Source organism: Sparus aurata, chromosome 18 (assembly GCF_900880675.1).
Source record: "Sparus aurata chromosome 18, fSpaAur1.1, whole genome shotgun sequence".
NCBI lineage: Eukaryota > Metazoa > Chordata > Actinopteri > Spariformes > Sparidae > Sparus > Sparus aurata.
The window spans coordinates 26,271,031-26,289,535 of record NC_044204.1 but is presented as its reverse complement, the minus strand read 5'-3'; the positions used below and the strand labels follow the sequence as shown (position 1 = coordinate 26,289,535).

At 39.7% G+C, this 18,505-nt stretch overlaps 2 protein-coding genes across 5 annotated transcripts; both read left to right on the top strand.

The window, feature by feature from the left end:
- Positions 1-424: 424 nt before the first annotated feature.
- On the top strand, positions 425-4,300 carry LOC115569387 (paired box protein Pax-5-like). Of its 3 annotated transcripts, XR_003981543.1 has the most exons (8): positions 425-694; positions 1,680-1,845; positions 2,235-2,432; positions 2,521-2,561; positions 2,644-2,751; positions 3,857-3,994; positions 4,079-4,164; positions 4,266-4,300. XR_003981543.1 is itself a non-coding variant. In XM_030397448.1 (7 exons), exons 3-7 carry the CDS (start codon positions 2,266-2,268, stop codon positions 4,099-4,101), a joined length of 468 nt encoding a protein of 155 aa, XP_030253308.1. In that variant the 5' UTR covers positions 425-694; positions 1,680-1,845; positions 2,235-2,265; the 3' UTR covers positions 4,102-4,229. The 3 variants fall into 3 exon arrangements, 2 of the variants coding, with proteins under 2 accessions (XP_030253308.1, XP_030253307.1); XM_030397448.1 differs by lacking the exon at positions 4,266-4,300 and having other exon boundaries at positions 2,644-2,742; positions 4,079-4,229; XM_030397447.1 differs by lacking the exon at positions 4,266-4,300 and having other exon boundaries at positions 4,079-4,229.
- A 5,667-nt stretch (positions 4,301-9,967) lies between these two features.
- LOC115568507 (signal-transducing adaptor protein 1-like) lies at positions 9,968-17,603 on the top strand. 2 transcript variants are annotated; one of them, XM_030395831.1, is made up of 11 exons: positions 9,968-10,508; positions 10,680-10,751; positions 10,950-11,066; positions 11,177-11,233; positions 13,091-13,290; positions 13,483-13,614; positions 14,258-14,327; positions 15,133-15,235; positions 15,326-15,511; positions 15,623-15,756; positions 16,969-17,603. In XM_030395831.1, exons 1-11 carry the CDS (start codon positions 10,407-10,409, stop codon positions 17,092-17,094), a joined length of 1,299 nt encoding a protein of 432 aa, XP_030251691.1. In that variant the 5' UTR covers positions 9,968-10,406; the 3' UTR covers positions 17,095-17,603. The 2 variants fall into 2 exon arrangements, with proteins under 2 accessions (XP_030251691.1, XP_030251692.1); XM_030395832.1 differs by lacking the exon at positions 16,969-17,603 and adding an exon at positions 16,348-16,518.
- Positions 17,604-18,505: the final 902 nt, after the last annotated feature.

Below are 18,505 nucleotides of genomic sequence, written 5' to 3'. Positions count from 1 at the left end.
CACTAGATGGGCGCTTACCGTTTAAAGTTCACTTCATGTTGGTTTTAACTTCACGAAATACTAACAACTAATTTTCCCTCCATACAACTAAAAGGGTTGTTACTTCTGCTCTTGTTTACATGCTTGAAGCGCTGGACCGGCGTTTCCGGGAGTTAAACTGTTGGTCAACCAAAACGGATTCCAGCGTTTAAACAAACACGGAGTTGTCTGCGGGTTTTCTCTCGAAAGCGCTGGAGTGGATTTAGTTATGTGGATATTTTTTTGTCACAATATGTGAGAAAGTAGTCATAAACCGATGCCTACCTATACTTTAATAACTGACATATTATTTAAAGCTCTACGAAAGTGTATTTGTAGTTGTGTCTGCAGGCAACAGCTGACAGTGGCAGCAAGTTTCAAGCGTTGGGTTGTTGCCATAGCAACGTCTTCCAAATTAGCAACCGGCTGCGAAAGAAACATAAAAACAAACGTTAAAACTTTCTGCGTCTCGTTTGAGTTCATTTTATCAGATAACTGAGTGGTATATTTAACACCCAGATGTGTCCTTAGGGGATCAGTCAGCTAAAAGTAGGACCCTCTTAATTGTGCTATTTGAATATCCGAAACGATTTCTAAAGATCTGACCCCAACTCAACCTTCACCTCACACACCTGTGTCTGTGGAGCATCTCTCGGCGTGGTGCTCGTGGATCATAGTGAGTATATATTTTGCTAAAGTTCAACTTTATATCTCATAATTCTAACTTTGTATCACATTATTTCAACTTTATATTTAATTTCTATACGTTTGAATGCATTTTTGGCACATACTTTCAACTTTATATCACATAATTATACATTTGATTCACATAATTTCAAATTTATATTTCATTATTATACATCTTCATTTCATATGTATGACTTTTAAGCACATTCTCTTGTTTTACTTTTTATCACATACTTTCAGTTTCAACTTTATTTCATAATCATACCTTTTAATTTCATATTTGTATTTTTTGTATTTAATTAAAAATGTTTAAATATAAATTACTTTATCTCATTATTACTTACCGCTGGAACATTTTTTTCATCATGCCTAGTTTTCATTTTCTTTTTTTTCTTTTTTTTCTGACTATTTTTCAAATGGGTTTTCCTTACAGCGGGATGAGAAATCAAATTAATGTATTTTACTTATTTATTTATTTAGACCTGTGTTGTCATGGGTTGCCTTGGGGGGACTTGGACCAATGACTTGTGTATTTGTGAGCTCCTCACAAAAAGCAAAGCGATAATGGAGCGCGTGCACACGTGCTCGTGCGTCCGATCCGAGGCTCGTGCCGCTGTCCACTGCTCAGGTGCTGAAAGCAGACTGCTGTCACTCCGCGCTGCAGACAGGACGAAACTGATTGAACCATAGTCTCTCAGAAACTTTTTTTTTTTCTACGAATGAGCAGATGTTTGAAAACTGCGACCGACGTGTAGAAGTTAAGTTACTTTTGACAGTCGGTCTGTGATGGAGGTGCGCTTTGGACAGGTGCCGCTCACAGTCACGCACAGTAAGTAGATGTTTCTTGAATTAAAGCATTGAGGAGCCACCAGCGCGCAGAGGAAGTTGTACCTCTCCTTATATCCATGCAGCATATTGCCAGTCTGCAGACATGTCTTCTCACCGCTGTTTGTTTGCTCCGCTCCGGGGCTCAGGGCACGGCGGGGTGAACCAGCTCGGCGGCGTCTTCATTAACGGACGCCCGTTACCGCACGTGGTGAGACAGCGCATCGTGGAGCTCGCGCAGCGGGGCGTGCGTCCCTGTGAGATCTCCCGCCGGCTGCGCGTGAGTCACGGCTGTGTCAGCAAAATACTGACCAGGTGAGAGACCTGTGCGCATGTTAACAACGTGTCGCCTGTATTTACAATAATCTGTATTGTAGAGTTGAGATGATCACACATGAAAAATATCTGCCTCTCAAAATGCTCACAGGTCATTTGGAAATGTATATAGACATTCATTTAAATGTCTAAATGCCTCATTTATTTATTTATTAACAATTGACTCTTCATGGGTATATTAAGTCTAATATAATTTAATGCACCATTCCCAGTTCCCAGCATGCATTATTCAGAAATTAATTTATTTTGAATATGAATTGATCTCAAGACCATGTGATGTTCTCGATCTTTGAATAGCTTTACCTCACTTTATTACAACTTGTATAACAATCAGGTAAAAATGACAGATATCAACATTGTGGATGCAGGTACAATGAGACAGGAAGCATCAGACCAGGCATGATCGGAGGCTCTAAGCCCAAAGTGGCCACTCCCAGAGTTGTGCAAACCATCCTGGATCTGAAACACACCAACCCCTCCATGTTCGCCTGGGAGATCCGAGACAGGCTGCTGCTGGATGGAGTCTGTGACCAGGACAGTGTGCCCAGCATCAGCTCCATCAACAGGTACAGAAGACCTCAAGTTAATCTGTTTATGCTTGACAACGCAGGTCCTTAACTTGAGGGCTGAGTGGACGTGTCTGTGTCTTTGCAGGATCATCAGAAACAAAGTGCAGTCTGACTCCTATGAAGTTGGTAAGTTATTCTTTCCCTTCTACTCTATCTAGATCTATCTGTCTTTCTCTAATTTCCTTACGCTGACCTCTGATCCCTGCAGCATCATCAGCATCATCTGTTACCATGGAAACAGCCTATTCATCAGAGTCCTCATATTCTATCAGTGGAATCCTGGGAATCAGGAAACGCAGCAGCAAACGTAAGGAAGGTAAAGAAGTCTGTGAGAGTGATCAGTGTGCACAGGTGTAAATGATCCAATGAAGGATGAATTAGCTGAGTTGATTTGATCCATAAACAGACATTTGTGCTTCTAATATTATTCTGACATATGGTCTTGTGTGATAGCGACTGATTCGTGTTAGTAAGACAGTAAGATAGATTGTAACGGTGGAGGCGATGTATGTTTCTGAAGTGTGCAATCTAAATATTACCAATAACTCAAGAATGTTTATTGAAAGAAAACATTAAAGTAATAGTTTCCAAACTCCACAGCATCTTTTTTATTTGACAAAATATTCAGCTTCAATCCATTTTTGTCAATCCATTTGAGTCTAGTCTTTCAAAAACTTGAACATGTGAATGCATGTGCTTCTGTATGTTTGTAAAAGTGAATGTATTTATGTTGACAAAACTGAGTTATATTCATTTAAGAAAGCTAATTTAATGAAATACATACTTGGTGATCCCTTTATTAAAATTAAGGAGAAAAAAAAAAGAGTTTTTTGGACAGACATTCAAAGCTTTATTCTAAAACCTCAGCAGTCAGTAAAGTCCTATAGAAGAGTATAGAATACACTGATCTTTCTCCATTTCTTTTAAAGCAAAATGTAACACAGTCGATTAAAATCAAAAATATAATTAGAATATGGTTCTTATTAAACATGTTGTGTAGATGGATGTCTGTGCAGAGCAGACACACAGATTACAGCGGACTCTGTGCTACAGTAACAGACCACGCAGCAGACTGATGAGTAAAGCCGGTGGTCCTGTGTTAATATTACTCTGCATGAAACAACCTCCGCAGCAGGAGATCCACCTCGCCACCCCAGGCTTCTGTCCTCTCAGCCAGCAGGTTCTCTGTTCCTCCCTGCCTCCCCCTCACCTCAGCCTCTCATTACAGGCCTGCTTACACTTCAACCCCTCCATCACTGCAGCCATTAGAATAGGAGACTACACAGACAAATATCTGTGTAGACACACATGCATGGATTTTGTCATTCTACTAATTAGAACAAGTGACGATTGCAGTAGGAGGATGGAGATAGGAAGAAAGATAAACACAAACCTGCGACAGGAAATGTTTTGTTTTCCAGGAGGGGGCGTCTCCTGCTATCACGACCAGCCGTGTTCCTTTAATGACGCCTGGGGATGGTCTGACCCCGGCCTCACCTCCGTCTCCAGCCTCACCTTCTACCCCGGCCTGCCAGCTAATCATAATCCAGACCTCTTAGGTCAGGCGGCATCAAAATATTATCACTTCTGACTGCTTTAATGTGTTTCTCAAAGGGTTTTCTCTTGTCTGTTCTCTTGTTCAGGGCCTCCGTGTCATTACAGCTGAACTGGGCTGCAAAGGAGCATCGTCCTCTTCGAAGAAGATTTCAAGACTGGATTCACTGACATTGTAATTATTACAACATGACTGGCATCAGTATCACAAATACAAATATCTTGAAAGTAAAACTGAAACCTGTCGTGTTTTATTTGCATGATTGGGATTCAAAGGGCACAGGCGCTGTTGTTCCAGAGCTTCATCAGAACAAAGTAGTATCCCCCGTCCCTGTCACCCCTGTGGCCATTTTCTCCTCAGTCAGAGGTGGAGAGGGAGCATCATTAGGGGCCCCGTGATGGAGAACAGTGATGGTTTTCTCTCCTTAGTGTTGCGTCTCCCTGGCCTCCCCTCCAGCATGAGGGATTAAAGGAGGAGATGGGAGATAGCCAGAGGGAGCGGCAGGGTCAGAGAACACCGCTGAGAAAGAAATCTGTGGCCAGCAATTTGGAATCAGTCTATAGGAGGCATGTAGGGAACAGATACATGGAGGCAAATGTTTTCTGCGGATGTATTTATTGAAGAAGCGCACATCTTGTATGTGCCAGTATGTTGAACATTTTCAGCTACTTGTATGGGAACATGGAATGTTTTTTTGTATATTTGTGCATATGCCAAGTGGTAGAAGAAGTATTCAGATCCTTTCTTTGAGTTAAAGACAGGTTAAACACTAAAACACGCTTTTATAAGTAAAAGTCCTGCATTGCACATGTTATTAGTATTACAAATATTACAAATAGAAGTACTCATTGGATAAAAATGTCCCATGTGTTACTATTCTATATTGAACTATTATTACTCATTAATTAGTGTAAAAAAGGACTTTTGCTGCTGTCGTTAGCTAAGGTAAAGCTAATTTTGTATTTGAATGCAAATAGTGTTTTTTTTACGTAATGGATTAACTTGCTGATCATTTTCTGCTTTAATCGATTGATTGTTTTGGGTTTGAAATTAGTGTGAAAAGTCGTCACAGTTACCCAGAGCTTAAAAAAAAAAGAAAAAGAAAAGAAACCTTCTCAGTGTTTGTTTTGTCAAACCAACATTTTAAAGTTGAAGGTGTAATATTAAGGAACTGGCAACCTGTTATACTTAAAATAGATAAGGACACTGGGATGAGATGTGACATTTTATTTTAATTTTTTTTCCCCTAGAGAATGTCACAATCAGTACAACTGAAAACATACTCTGTCCTCTGACTCTAAATGTAAACGATAACAAAAACTTTGAAAAGGAGAGAACATGTGTGGCTCAATGGATGGCGCATTGGACTTCTAGTAAAACACAGGAGAAGAGATTCAAAGGTTGTGGGTTTGAGTCCCACTGGAGTTGATCTTTATATGTTCAACTTCACAGCGTTGGTTATTTCACTACTCATGACTTTAGAGAAGTTAAAAGATCAGTTATTAAAAAAAAGGAAATATATGCATATTTGGGGTGGCTCAAGAGTCCAGTCAGCATCCTGTTATCAGAAGGTTGCTGGTTCGATTCCCTTGGCCAGTTCTGCATGTTAATGCATTCTTGAATACTCAACCCCAAAACTGCTCCTAATGTGCTGGTCGGCACCTTGCATGGCAGCCACTGCCGGCAGTGTATAAATTACTGTAAGTCACTTTCAGCAAAATGTAAAAAACAAGTGTTTATTTCCGTGGCCTAAATTTAATAGATCCTTTATTAATGTTATTAGTTGTACCTGAGCTTCTTCAGCTGAATATCATGAGTCAAAGATCTCCTCCAGGCACATTTAAACATGTATATAAACTGCTCTGAGTTGAATGATAATTTGTACTTGGCATGTTCCGTTCACAGAAAGAGTTTAATTATCGTGTTACAATCTTTGAAATGAAATCTGCTTCTTCTCCATAATAAGAACTAGAGAAGCGTAGAGAACAGATGACCCCTTTGTTCGCTCCATTCTCAGTGTATGTGCCCTGGAGGCTTCAAGTTGCCACACCACACTTCAGCATGTTGTATATTGGACCGGGATTGGCTTCCAGACCTTTTAAGACATCACAAAGCATGGCTGTAGGCCTGCAGCAGATGCATGTGAAAACATTCTTCTCATGTCAAACAGCAGGAAAAAGAAGAGAGACATTTTTGAGCAGAGAAGAACTTGCAGCATCAGCAGGGGGCAGTAGATGTCAGTCCCACAGTTTACAGGCATCTCATCAGCAAGTTGGAACAGAGCTGTCACATTCAGGCTGCAACTCGTTAGGACAACGGGCTAAGACAAGACATTTGATTTTGCAAACAACACAACTGAACTGTCTGCTCACTCTTCAGCAATCTCCTGGTAACAGGCTGTTTTTAGGAATTCCCTAGTGGACATTATAAGAATATGTTGCTAGGGGAACAGAGACAACCCAGATGGGAGCTCTTATTTATAACATAACCAACAGGGCCCTGACCTGTGCTCTGTGATGTACAACAAGAGCCAGTCCCATGGTTCTGGTAAAAAAAAAAAAAAAAAGAATATATCTGAAACTAACATGGAGTTGAAAAATATGTATAAATCCCTCAGTTGTGTTGGTCAAGCTTCAAGTCATCAAGTCACCTTTTCTCCTGCTTTTTCTTATCCAACAGAAGTTTCTGTAGCATGCTGTGCAAATCAGCCTCATTATATAATAATTAAGATGTTTCTAAATTACTTGTAATAACTCTGAGTATAGGCAAAGGAAGCCATGAGCACTTGAAGTTTGAAATTGAGAATGTAGACAATAGCATCCAAGGCAACAGTACACAGGGTGTGGTTTCACTTCCCTGTTGGCACAGAGAGGATAAACCTGCTCAGTCGCTCAGTCTCTACTGGACCGTCCACAGCCGAAATAATGAGCAGCCGCTGTCCACTCTGCTGTCTGAACGACCTGAGGGGCTCCTGTGATGCTGCTGGTGATGATGATGATGGCGGTGGTGATGATCTTTTTCCACAGTCATCCAGCAGCTTTGATGAGTTCAAGGACCGCCGCCGTCTGGCTCGCATCATTAGCATCTTAGAGAAGTCGGCAGAGGGCAGTTTGACTTCACAGGTTTCACAGGTGAGTTGAAGTTCAAGCTCCTCTGCTGACTTACTTTAGATACTGATGGTGTCTGAACTAATAGTTTTAACACCACCACTGATGTTATTATCAGAACAGACCTCTGGGTGGCGACTGTCACCAGCTTATCAGGTAAATCTGGCAGTGTGAATTTAGCTTAAAGGTGCATTATGTAGTTTTTGGGTAATACATTTTGATCAGAAGACAAAGATGATAATCAACTGATTATTTTTTATGCCTAAACTAGCTAAATAAACAAACTCTCTTTGCCTTCATGGCTAAATAAACAAAGTGACCTTAAAGGACAACACAATTTCATACTGTTTTACTTGTTTATATTGTTGTTTATATGTGGCTGACCCTGCCACCTTTCTAGTTTCAAACAGTGTTTGCATCAGTAGAAACAGGCCTATATGTGCATGTGACTTGTCCAAGCAAGTAGATAATGGGTCATAATTTACTATAATGAACTTGAGTTTTTAGTCACAGTAAAGATCTTGGGAAAACCTTCTGCATCATTACATTAATCATTTTGTTATCAATTTAATGCACTTAACGTTATTGAGTTGTATATAAAAAATGTGAATAATTTGCATGTCTCTTGGTATAAATACGCTGTAGGTTGAACCACAGAGGAGGACCGGACGCAGTCAGAAATGGCTTCTGATGACCTGTGGGCTGTTTCTCCTCCTGGCTGTAACTCTCCTCGGTAAGTGAAAAAACATTGATGTTTATCATGAATGTGCTGAATGACAGAATGCCGGGTTTTCTTTACGTTCGTCAATGTATAGAAGAGCTGCAATACGCATGAGAAAGAGTTCTGCAAAAACTTAGTGAAAGTGGCCTTTTATTAGATGTAGGAATGACAGTCATCCATTCAAAATCATAAACTATAGAAGAGGGAGAAAAGTTTTCTATTTACATAGTTTATGTTTTCTTTCTTTCTTTCTTTCTTTCTTTCTTTCTTTCTTTCTTTCTTTTTTTGCCTTAACTTAAATCTGAAAGCCTCAGGAACATATTTGAATTAAGATGTTTGAGGAGCTGGGGGGGGGGGGGATGTCTGGTGGAACCAAAACTAACTCATCAAAAACCAAAAATGGTTGACAACTGTTTTGATCTATAAAATATATTGTATTGTATAAGCTTAAAATGTATAACAAAATGTTTTTAAGTCAAGATAATTACATAAGCTGTTATGGAGGAGTAAAATGTACAATATTTACCTCTGATATCTAGTGTAAGAGTATCAAGTAGTGTAAAGTTTCAGTTTATGACCAATATCTTGCTTGTGTTTTGTCTCTTTGGGATCAGTCGGAAAGGACAATGCTGATGTACAAGACTATGTAAGTCCACATGACCCAATGCTCAACAAACAGTCAAAACATCCTGAATAAGACAAAAAGACCCTCTCTTGTGTCTTTCTCTTGTCTTTTAGGATGCTGATGTCTTTCTTCCATCCAAATTTCTGTGGTCGTTGGGACGTCTGTTGTTCTGGGCTGTCTGGTTGCTCCTGCGCCTCCTCCAGATGTTCCTCTGGTTGATCAAAGTCCTGCTGTGGTGCATCTCCATTACTGTTTCCCCGCTGTGTCACTGTTTGTCTTTTTTTCTGTCCTGCTTTCTTCTGCTGCTGCATTACATGTGTGATGATATGCTTTTTGCCACCACCAGCCCTGTTTACATTCATGTTGTGTTTCTCTGTGTCGGTGTTTCACTGTTCATTCTCAACAGGACCTCACGTGTAAAATAGATCATTTATATAGATAAGTATGAATTATTTTAGTTAACGTAGATTATTTTTTTTATTATCATCAAATTGTTCTCACTCATTGATACCAGCCACCTTAATATGCCTGAATTTTGTTTATCAACATCCATGCATTATTCTCTGAGAAATTAACATACATTTAAAAAAATGCCCTATTTCTGGATCCGTCCCTTTATCCAGATCAACACAAAGTTTTTGGGATTAATTCTGGGCTGAGACCCATCCTCCATCCAAGTTTAGTGGAAATTAGCTTTGTAGTTTTTGTGTAATCTTGTTCACAAACCAACAAATAAACAGACAAGGGTGAAAACTTGGCAGAGGTGTTGGTGGCTAATGTTAGCAAACATTAGAAAGATACTGCTATACATTTTGCTATATTGTTATGACATTGATTCAGTTAAAGCTGTATTTTCTCACTTTAGAATAGTGAAACATTAAGTATGAAATAATCAGGTGTTTAAGATAGTAGGCAGATATTATGTGTGACATGGTGACATAGAGTGATGTCACAAAGTCACAGAATTAAAGGCAAGACTGCTGACAAGGCGTTTCAGGAGCAGAGTTTTCTGTGGGAGAGAGGAGCTTTTTAACGATCAAGATATTTTTCATGCACAAGAAACATTGAAGGAAAGGAATAAAACTTTTAAAAAGCACAATAATATCCTCGTAAATTATTCATCAGTGCTTCATATTAAAATACTTTATAAACTGTATTAAAAGTGTAAATTATTTATTTATTTATTTTCTTCAAATTAAACATTCTCTCCACGCTCACATCCAAAATAGAAATCAAAGTTGTTTCTTTTACAGCTCAACTATCATAAAGTTTTGGGTTTTGTTTGAGGATGTAATTTAATGTGATGATGAGTTTATGACGACATGAATAAAGCATCAAAAAGTCAAAAACTCTGACTGAATGTTCACTTAAAAATAAGCTCTGACATGGAAAAGCCCCCTGAATGTTTTTCAATGACTCTGATACCGCGGTCCTTATCTACTCACTGCGAGTTGACAGGAAATTATTAATCTGGCTTGCACTTGAGGAGTGTGCACGTGTGTGTGTGTGTGTGTGTGTGTGTGTGTGTGTGTGTGTGTGTGTGTGTGTTAGGTTGTATGCGTCACCACTTCAGAGTGTTTTGAAGAGTGTCTTTACACTGGGGTTCAAGGTACAAAAGTCTATGTTTTTATTTGGGATATTTCATATTATCAACTTCCTTCTTTGTAAATCACTGCAGTGTTTCCTCATTCTCAGAGTCTAGTCAGCAGTAAGACTAAAGGGAAAAGGAGGAGGGCAGCCTAACAGTGCAGATTTATGGAGCAATATTCATATCAGATAAACTACATCTGATGAGAAGTTATCACTGCTGTGAGAGCTGCACGAGGAAGCGGCAAGTAACTTTCTCAGGACTGTTTATTCAGTATTGAGGACTTCACCGCTGGACAAACAGAAGTGAGCTTGAGCCAAAGCTTGACAGAACGAGGTCAGAAGAATCGCACAGATTTTAACAGAGCGCTGGACGATGGCTGTGCCCCTAAGAGAAGTTCACAAGAGGAGGTCAACCATCACAGCTCTGCCTCTCTACTACTCCGGACACCTGCTGATGAAACACAGAAAGGAGAAGGTGAGGACAAAATTAAAAGATACAGACTGTGAATGTGTGTGTAAGATGAAAACACAGGACTGAAAGGGTGACGATTTACACTTTGATATGACATTTTATGAGCGGATAAAATCCTGTTGTTATTGTGATTGTGAAAGCTGTGTCAAGAGAAATGACACTTGTTGTTTTCAGATTTTTAAGAGGTTCCACGGGGAGCTCCGGGGAGCCACTCTCTTTCTGTACAAGGATGACACACTGGACACGGTAAGCATATATCTTCAATGTCTCTTCCATTTCAAGTTTTACCAGTAACTAATAACATTTATACTTTATTAATTCAACAGAGTGTTTAACATGTGTTTACCCAAGAATAGATGTACATTGTTAAGCCTTATAAATGAAGGCAACACTGCTGAAACGTATTGTAAGTTACAAGTGATGGTAGTTTCTTTACTTGGTCAGTACACAGAGAAGCTGGACCTGGAGGAGCTGAAGACCATGGAGTTAGATTCTCCTTATGAGAAGAAGGCGCCAACTATCTTCACTCTCACGCTAAAAACAGGGGAGGTGCAGCTAAAGGTGTGTGTGTGTGTCTATGTACGTGCAAGTGTGCGTGCGTGCATTCATTATTTGTCTGCATGCAGTGAAAACTTTAACATTAAATATGTCTTGTTTGTGTGACTGAACAGATGGACAATCCTGACAAAGGAGAGGAGTGGAGGGGTTACATCCTGACTGTGATCAAAGTAAGCAAACACACACACACACACACACACACACACAAACACACCGGTGTTTCGACAGTATTTAATAGATTGCAGATGCCGTCATCCTCTCGAACAGATAGAAACTAGAATGGCACTCAGTAGAGCACAAACCTCCGCCAAAGCCCAGTAATCCCCTCTAGTACTCAAGCCTAAATCAGCCTTAAACTCAATAGAACTGCATCACTCTAAATTTTAAACTACCTATAACTGCTTAACCATAAATTAATCCCACCAGAGGGTCTGCGTTAAATTGTACTCACTCATAGATTAATGACTGATGGTTGTGTGGCAAGAATAACAGAATAAACAGTTTAATGGGAGTGTAAGCATGTGTCTTATTTGTACTCACTCATACCAGGAACTTAATGTGTCAGATTTTTTTGTCAAATGTCAACAAAAACGCCTTATTGCGCAATGATGAAGAAAGTTCCGTCCCATTATCGAGCTCAGTGCCAAAAGTTGGCAGGGTCAGTTCTGGGCTGAGACAAATCCTCCATCCAAGTTTCATGGAAATCCTTTCAGTAGTTTTTGTGTTATCCTGCTAAGTTAAAATAATGCTAAAATGGGTGGTATATTATATGCTATAATATATGTAGGCCCTTTATATACCTGGACAGCCCCCCCCAAGTAAAGTCTATGTGTGCACTTATACGATCCCAAATCCAGAGAGTTGGGACGCTGTGTTAAATGAGAATAAAAACAGAACGCATTCATTTACAAATGAGCTTTTCTGATACAACAACAGTTTTACAAATTGTTCCTGAGCCAATGTACTGATTTATTTTATTACCACATGGGCTACACAGTAATATCCTGCTGTACCAACCTGTTTGAAGTTGATGAGGAAACGTGACTTGACTTCCTGGAGATAGCTGATTGTTGAGTTTCATCCCCAGGTCATGAAACACTGATGCTTTGAGCCGTTGTCCGACCCGAGCTGCCAACACAAAGAGTCTGTTTTTTGACTACCTGTGGAGACTTAACTTGTGAGACTTAACAACCAACGATCTGTCTCCAGGAAGTTACATATTTCTGCTTTAAAGACACTCAGATGGTTTGATATGTGATTCTGTCTCAAAGACTCTCAGTAAAATAGTTGCTAATGGTTCAGCACATTGCTGAGTGATCGTAAAAAAAAAGGCAATAACAAACCCTTAATGTCAAACCTGCTTTAACTAATAACACTTGAAGGTTCTTGCAACACATCATTGTGTGCGCTTTGTACTCTTTTGAAAACGAGTCTTTGCTGTGTGCTGTGTGCTGTGTGCGCCAAGCACAGCAAACAACAGGTACCAAGTATTTCCTGGTTAATAATTTGTTGAAAACTTTGGCTCATGATGCTTCGATGGAGCCAAATTCCCTTTAAGACCCACAATAAAAAGGGTTGTGCCAAACAAGGAAGTAGGGATATCTGCAAACTGAAGATTAAGATCCAGATAGTTTGCCACGTGTGTGACAGAAAAACTGTATCAGTAAATATTATTTACATATATATATATATATATATATATATGTTTATTTTCAGTGCAAACTTAATGTTGGTCACAGAGAGTTTAGAACTGCAACATATAGTCGATTAATCAGTCTGCTGATTGAGAGAAAACTAGATACCAACTATTTTGATTAGAAGTTAATTGCTTCTGTCTTTCTTCAGGCTAAACTGTCAAACATTTGCTGGTTCCAGCTTCTTTAATGTGAAGATCTCCTGCTGTTCTCTGTCACAATGATTTGGCATAGACTTAATGATTAATCAATTAATCCAGACAATTACCAGCACGAATCTGTGATGATGACAGTGATTACTGAGTGTTGACACTGAACCGTGTGTCCCTGTAGAAACAGCTTCCCAGTAAGCTGCAGCTGCTGCCTGGCCAGATGTTGCAGCTGGAGGATGTTCTGGCTCAGGAGAAGAGAAGAAACATGCCCATGCCTCGTCCTCCTCTCCCACCTCGACCTCCCTTCCTATCTTCGGCCTCCACCTACTCCTCAACTCCACCGATCAAAGACGTGCCCGACGGAGCCCCTGGTGTTCCTGAGTAGGTTCTCCAGACATTTTCTGTTTTGGCGTCACTGACAGTCTTGTTATCTAAAACCGTGTGTGTGTGTGTGTGTGTGTGTGTGTGTCTGTGTGTGTGTGTGTGTCTTGCCCTCTGAAACAATAAACCTCCACCTTTATTACCTCCACAGGCAGTGAGGAAGTTTTGATTTCTCCTCTTTGGTTCCTGCAGGTGTTTCTTCAACGTGAGCCGGGCAGAGGCCGAGAGGATGTTGGAGGCCAACCCTGAGTGTGGAAGCATAATCCTCCGCCCGTCCACCCATGCCAAGAACTACGCCCTGACCCTCAGACAGCTGACAGCCAGGTCTGACGATCCAGACTCACAGACTACAGAATAATGCCAGATACTTGTCTTTCTCATGTCAAAGTTGTTTTTCCGCCACATACGTGCTGCGTTACATATATTATATAGGTAACACATCCAGCCGTCAGTCCAACATTACTTCTGTTTTTGCGTGTCCTCAATGGCTTCCTGCAAAATTCAGAAGTTATATGATCCTGTCACACATGTACAGTAAGGCTCTCGACCCCAGTTACATTATTATTACTCATTATTCATTCCACTTCTCAGAAATCTCAGCCTTTTATCCGTCCCCGGCTCCAAGTGCAAAACAGAAGGCGGTTGCGCATCTGCTGTTTTAGCCCCGTAACCCTCCAGATTCATCCTCACCAGTCAGTCAGATCTGAATGTGCTTTGGTTTGTTTGTTTTAAGCAGCTTTAGAGGAACGTTTTTTTCATAGATCTCATCCCTGTCTTTGTTTTAGTTTCATTCTAGTTTGGTCTGTCGGTCTCTCGTTGCTGTGTTTTTTATTATAATGTAAAAATGATAACTTACCTTTTTATACAGTCATTATTTTTTATTTGTATGTGTGAAGTTCTGTGATACTGTGTGTGTTTTAAAAAGTGCTATATCATTAAAGTTTTCACTTACCTGCTTGTGTTTCAGCGGGCCTGTCAAGAAGAACTACAGATTGACTGCCACAGACTCAGGATTTATCATTGAGCTGGACACACCGGTAAGTCCCATTGAAAGAATGTTGTGTGTAAACACGTGCTTGTAGGAAATTAAAGGATAAGTTCACCCAAAAATAGAGATTCAGTCATCATCTGCTCAACACAATGTCGGTGGAAGGTCCTGTGAAATTTACACAAAACACTTCTGGAGCTTCACAGAAAAACTGTTGCAGCACATCCTGAACAACTGAAGTAGATGGGGACTTGTTTTTAAAAGTAAAAATGAAAGCTAAATGGGTGTCATCCAAGTCTCTAGAAGCCCAAAATTAATTTGAGGAGATGTTATTTTGACCATTTTTTAACTTAAATCTTGACTGCTGAGCTAAAAGTCGCCTGTTTGAAATGGGTTCATGAGTTCATCAGAGCATCGAGGGTGTGAATAATGTCTGTGGAGACATTTTAAGTTTGTATTCATTTTAAAAACAAGTCCCCATCTACTTCAGTTGTTTAGAAAAATGCTGCAACAATGTCCAGATAAGTTTTGTGGAAATTTCACATCGGGTTGAATAGATCAAGACTGAAATTTCCAAAATACATATATTTAGGTCCTGTATATCAGAGCATCAATCAGGGTCTTCTTTTTTTATCAATGAAAAGTTATCGTGCCTGAAATTCTTCCTTACATCAGTTTACTATATAATTGTACACATCTCTGTTATATTTATCAAGGTTGGATACTTTAATCACCAGCATGCTGTATGTAGTGGGGAGTGAAGTGCTCTGTAGCCACGTACAAAATCTAAAGGTAGAAATCATCTGAATGATCATTAAATCTCTGCTCGTCTTCGTGTGTCCTCTCCTCTGTAGGTGAAGGCCTCCTCTTTGAACGATGTGCTCAAATACTTCCTAGAGAAGACAGAGTACCGTCTTCACCCCTTCATGTCGTCTCAGCCCTATGACACTTGCATCGGTGAGAGCAACACCGCTGTCAGAAAATTGTCTCTGCTCAGTGTGAAATACACAACGTCTAACAGTGTTTATGTGTGTGTGTTTTCAACAGATGTGTCACCTGCTCCAGTGAACATCAGCCTCAACACACCTATAGCTAAGACAGTACCTAAGGCTCAAGTGGCACCGATGCTGCGGTCAAACACCAAAGAAGAGCGTCCTCTTCCTGACGAGCCAGTGGACGGTGAATACATCAATCCTGATGATCATATTCCTGACCGTCACAAAAAGAAGCAGGGTGAGGACGAGTGTGAAGATACCAGAGCTGCTTTAGATTTGTATATCAACTGGTGCCTAAAGGAGAGTACGGTCTAAACGAGTGACCTCTGTATGTTTTTATCTAAATCAGTTCACTTCGATGGAGAGCTTCGAGATGCTTTGAAATTAAGGAGAGATACCATAGACTCTGCAGCTGACAAGGAGGAAGTCTATCAGAATCAGACTGGTGACAAACCCCACACAGTTCAGTGGATGAACAAGAAGGTACTATAGGAGGCATCTACTCTGCTGTCTTGTAATCAGGGCCTGAGCAGGTCACAGACACAGATGATTATTAGGGCCCGAGCAGGAAAACCTGCAAGGTTTGTTTTTTGAATGACAACTTTTTTGTCTCAAATATTTTTTTTAATTTTTACTGCCTGAACACACCCCGAAACTCACCAAACTTGGAATATACCTCACACCTGCCAAAAAAAATGATCTATTGTTGTCGTGAATTTTCAACACTAGGTGGCGCTATAATCAAGGAAAGTGCGTTTTGGCTTATAACTCCCTTAAAGCACATTCAAAAACCTTATATCCACATGTTCCCTGAATTGTGTTGAATCTTGTGATATAGGCCACGCCCATTTCTGCCTCCGTTTTTTTTTACTTACTTTTTCAAACTCCTCCCAGGCAGTTTGACCGATTTGCACCAAACTTTGCATGTAGCATCGGTTTGTGCAAAATTTCTAATGGAAACAAAACCTCTGTTTAAGTGTCTGTAGGGTCACACAGTGTACTCCTCTCATTATTTGTTTGTTATGTAGATTGCAAAGAGTTCTTCTGACTTCAGCGTACATTATTTAATACCAGCAGGAGAAGCCCACCAAATTATAAAGGAAGAACATCCTCAACGGAAGGTGTTGCATGAACAAGCCAGAACACATGTGGATAACTAAGTAATTACTGCAGTTTTCAATAAGTGCTTTGTACGACAAATGTTTTAGTTAAAATGCTGCAGGAAAATAAACCACTGTTACTCACTGTTAGGTGTATGTTCTTATGTATTGACTTTGATGTTGATTTTGTGTTATGGAGTTTAGTGACACTTGAGCGTAACCATGGTATAGATATTGGGGGGGTCCAAATGAGAGCCCTTCCCCCGAATTGTTGTTTTTTAAAGTACATTTCCCACAATTCTATGATATTTTATATATGAAAATTCGCACATTTAGAAGTTTTGAGGACACCATTGACCATTTGAATTCACATGTAAAGGAATATTCTGTGAAATTGCATGGATTCCTACAGAATCAATATAAAGCTTCTCTTTAAATTCCCATTAAGTGAAAATCAATGTTTTTATCTCAAAGGTATCAGGCCCAATGTTACTAGTTTTATTTACTGCTGACATGTAGGCCTAGGTCAAAACTAATGTTATCATGCTGTTTAAGTTCTCATTCAGATTTCTCACCTGATCATCTGTATCTCCAGAGCATGTCCCTGCCTGGCCACTGCTTTCACCTGCCTCTCCCTGTGTCTCTGTGCCGCCTACATTGTGACCATTTTACCAGAAGAACAATGGCTGACCTTGATGATCATTTTGATTTAATACATTGATTTTTCTGCTTGTGTTACTAGTTTATTTGCTTTAGCTAAATAGTAAGTGCATAAATAACAGTCTACAATGTACAGTAGTGTAGCCCCTTTCACACATGCACTGCTATTCTGAACTTATCTGGACATTACCTGGAGGAGCTGTATGTGTAACAAATGAGAGCAGTAACAGGGATGAGTTTATGTAGGAGATTTTCTTCATTGAAAAGAAGGTTTTAAGCTTCAACAAACAGCTTTAAATTACGTAAATTAACACCTACATGGCATTAATGCACGACCCCCCCCCAAGAATGCGTGGTTACGCCCATGCTTGTTATACATGTAATTGTGTGAAATGTCGGCTTTCATGTAAATGCAAAAAAAACCAGCAGCACACAACCACAAAATATAAATGTTGACAACTTTTTTTTGGTCTTTTTTTTAACACATATATAAAGAACTACACTATAAAAAAAGGTTAATTACAAAACTGCTACTAAAATTACAACTACCATTACTGCTCTTGTCCCTAACTATGTCCTAGATGTAAAAGAACACATGATCCCCTCGTGGTCACTGAAATAAGTCAGCAACACTAATGATTCAACAATATAATGTGTTGTTTTCACACACACATCATCAATTAGTGTGCCATTGTCTGATGTTGGTTGTATGACTAATAAACAAACCCTTTGTTTGTCATAAATTTGGTGACTGGCGATGATTTCAAAATGTCATCATTGAAATCTCCCATGACAGCAATTGTGTTACTTTTTGGATTCAGCCAATCAAGTAATTTGCCTAAATTTTGTTTAAACAAAGTCATGGGATAAGTCTATAAATTACTACTATCAATTTGCTGTATGTAGTGCAGTGGTAAACCGAACATTCTACTTTTACATTTGGTACCTGGAGAACATTACATGCCAAATCGTCTGCACTATATAGGCCAACTCCACCATGTTGTTGGCCTTGAATTTCTGTCAATACTGAGGTTTTTGCTACTGCAGGATAAATTCCTTGGTCTGTGTATTGAATTTGTGCCTTGTAATATTGTCGACTATGACGGGAGGCATGTCTTCAATTGCATCTTTAATTGTATCCTTACAATAGATGGCTTCGTAAAATCCCTAATCACCCACCCTGACAAACTTATAACCCGAGTCAAAGTTACATATGTCTGTTCAGCTGCAAAAATCTTTTCAAGCAGCACTAGCGCTTTATCTACTGTAACGGCTTGTACTTTATGTACTGTACAAGCCCAGGCAGGCTTCAGTGGAAATTGGCTACACATTCCACCCTTTTTAGTTACCCTATCCTCTTCGTGTTGAATGCCCCTGGAACCCATTTCTACTGCAGAGGCAAATGCACAGCGTTTCCTCTTCTGTACGCCTACCCTATCATCAAATTTAACATACACCATCTGAGGAAACCG

Excerpts from the sequence above, each read along its gene's own strand:
- LOC115569387 (XM_030397447.1), top strand. The coding sequence starts at position 2,266 with ATGATCGGAGGCTCTAAGCCCAAAGTGGCCACTCCCAGAGTTGTGCAA. Across the intron at positions 2,562-2,643 it reads GTCTGACTCCTATGAAGTTG|CATCATCAGCATCATCTGTT; the intron begins GTAAGTTATTCT and ends TGATCCCTGCAG. Across the intron at positions 2,752-3,856 it reads CAGCAGCAAACGTAAGGAAG|GAGGGGGCGTCTCCTGCTAT; the intron begins GTAAAGAAGTCT and ends TTTGTTTTCCAG.
- LOC115568507 (XM_030395831.1), top strand. The coding sequence starts at position 10,407 with ATGGCTGTGCCCCTAAGAGAAGTTCACAAGAGGAGGTCAACCATCACA. Across the intron at positions 10,509-10,679 it reads TGAAACACAGAAAGGAGAAG|ATTTTTAAGAGGTTCCACGG; the intron begins GTGAGGACAAAA and ends TGTTGTTTTCAG. Across the intron at positions 10,752-10,949 it reads AGGATGACACACTGGACACG|TACACAGAGAAGCTGGACCT; the intron begins GTAAGCATATAT and ends TTACTTGGTCAG.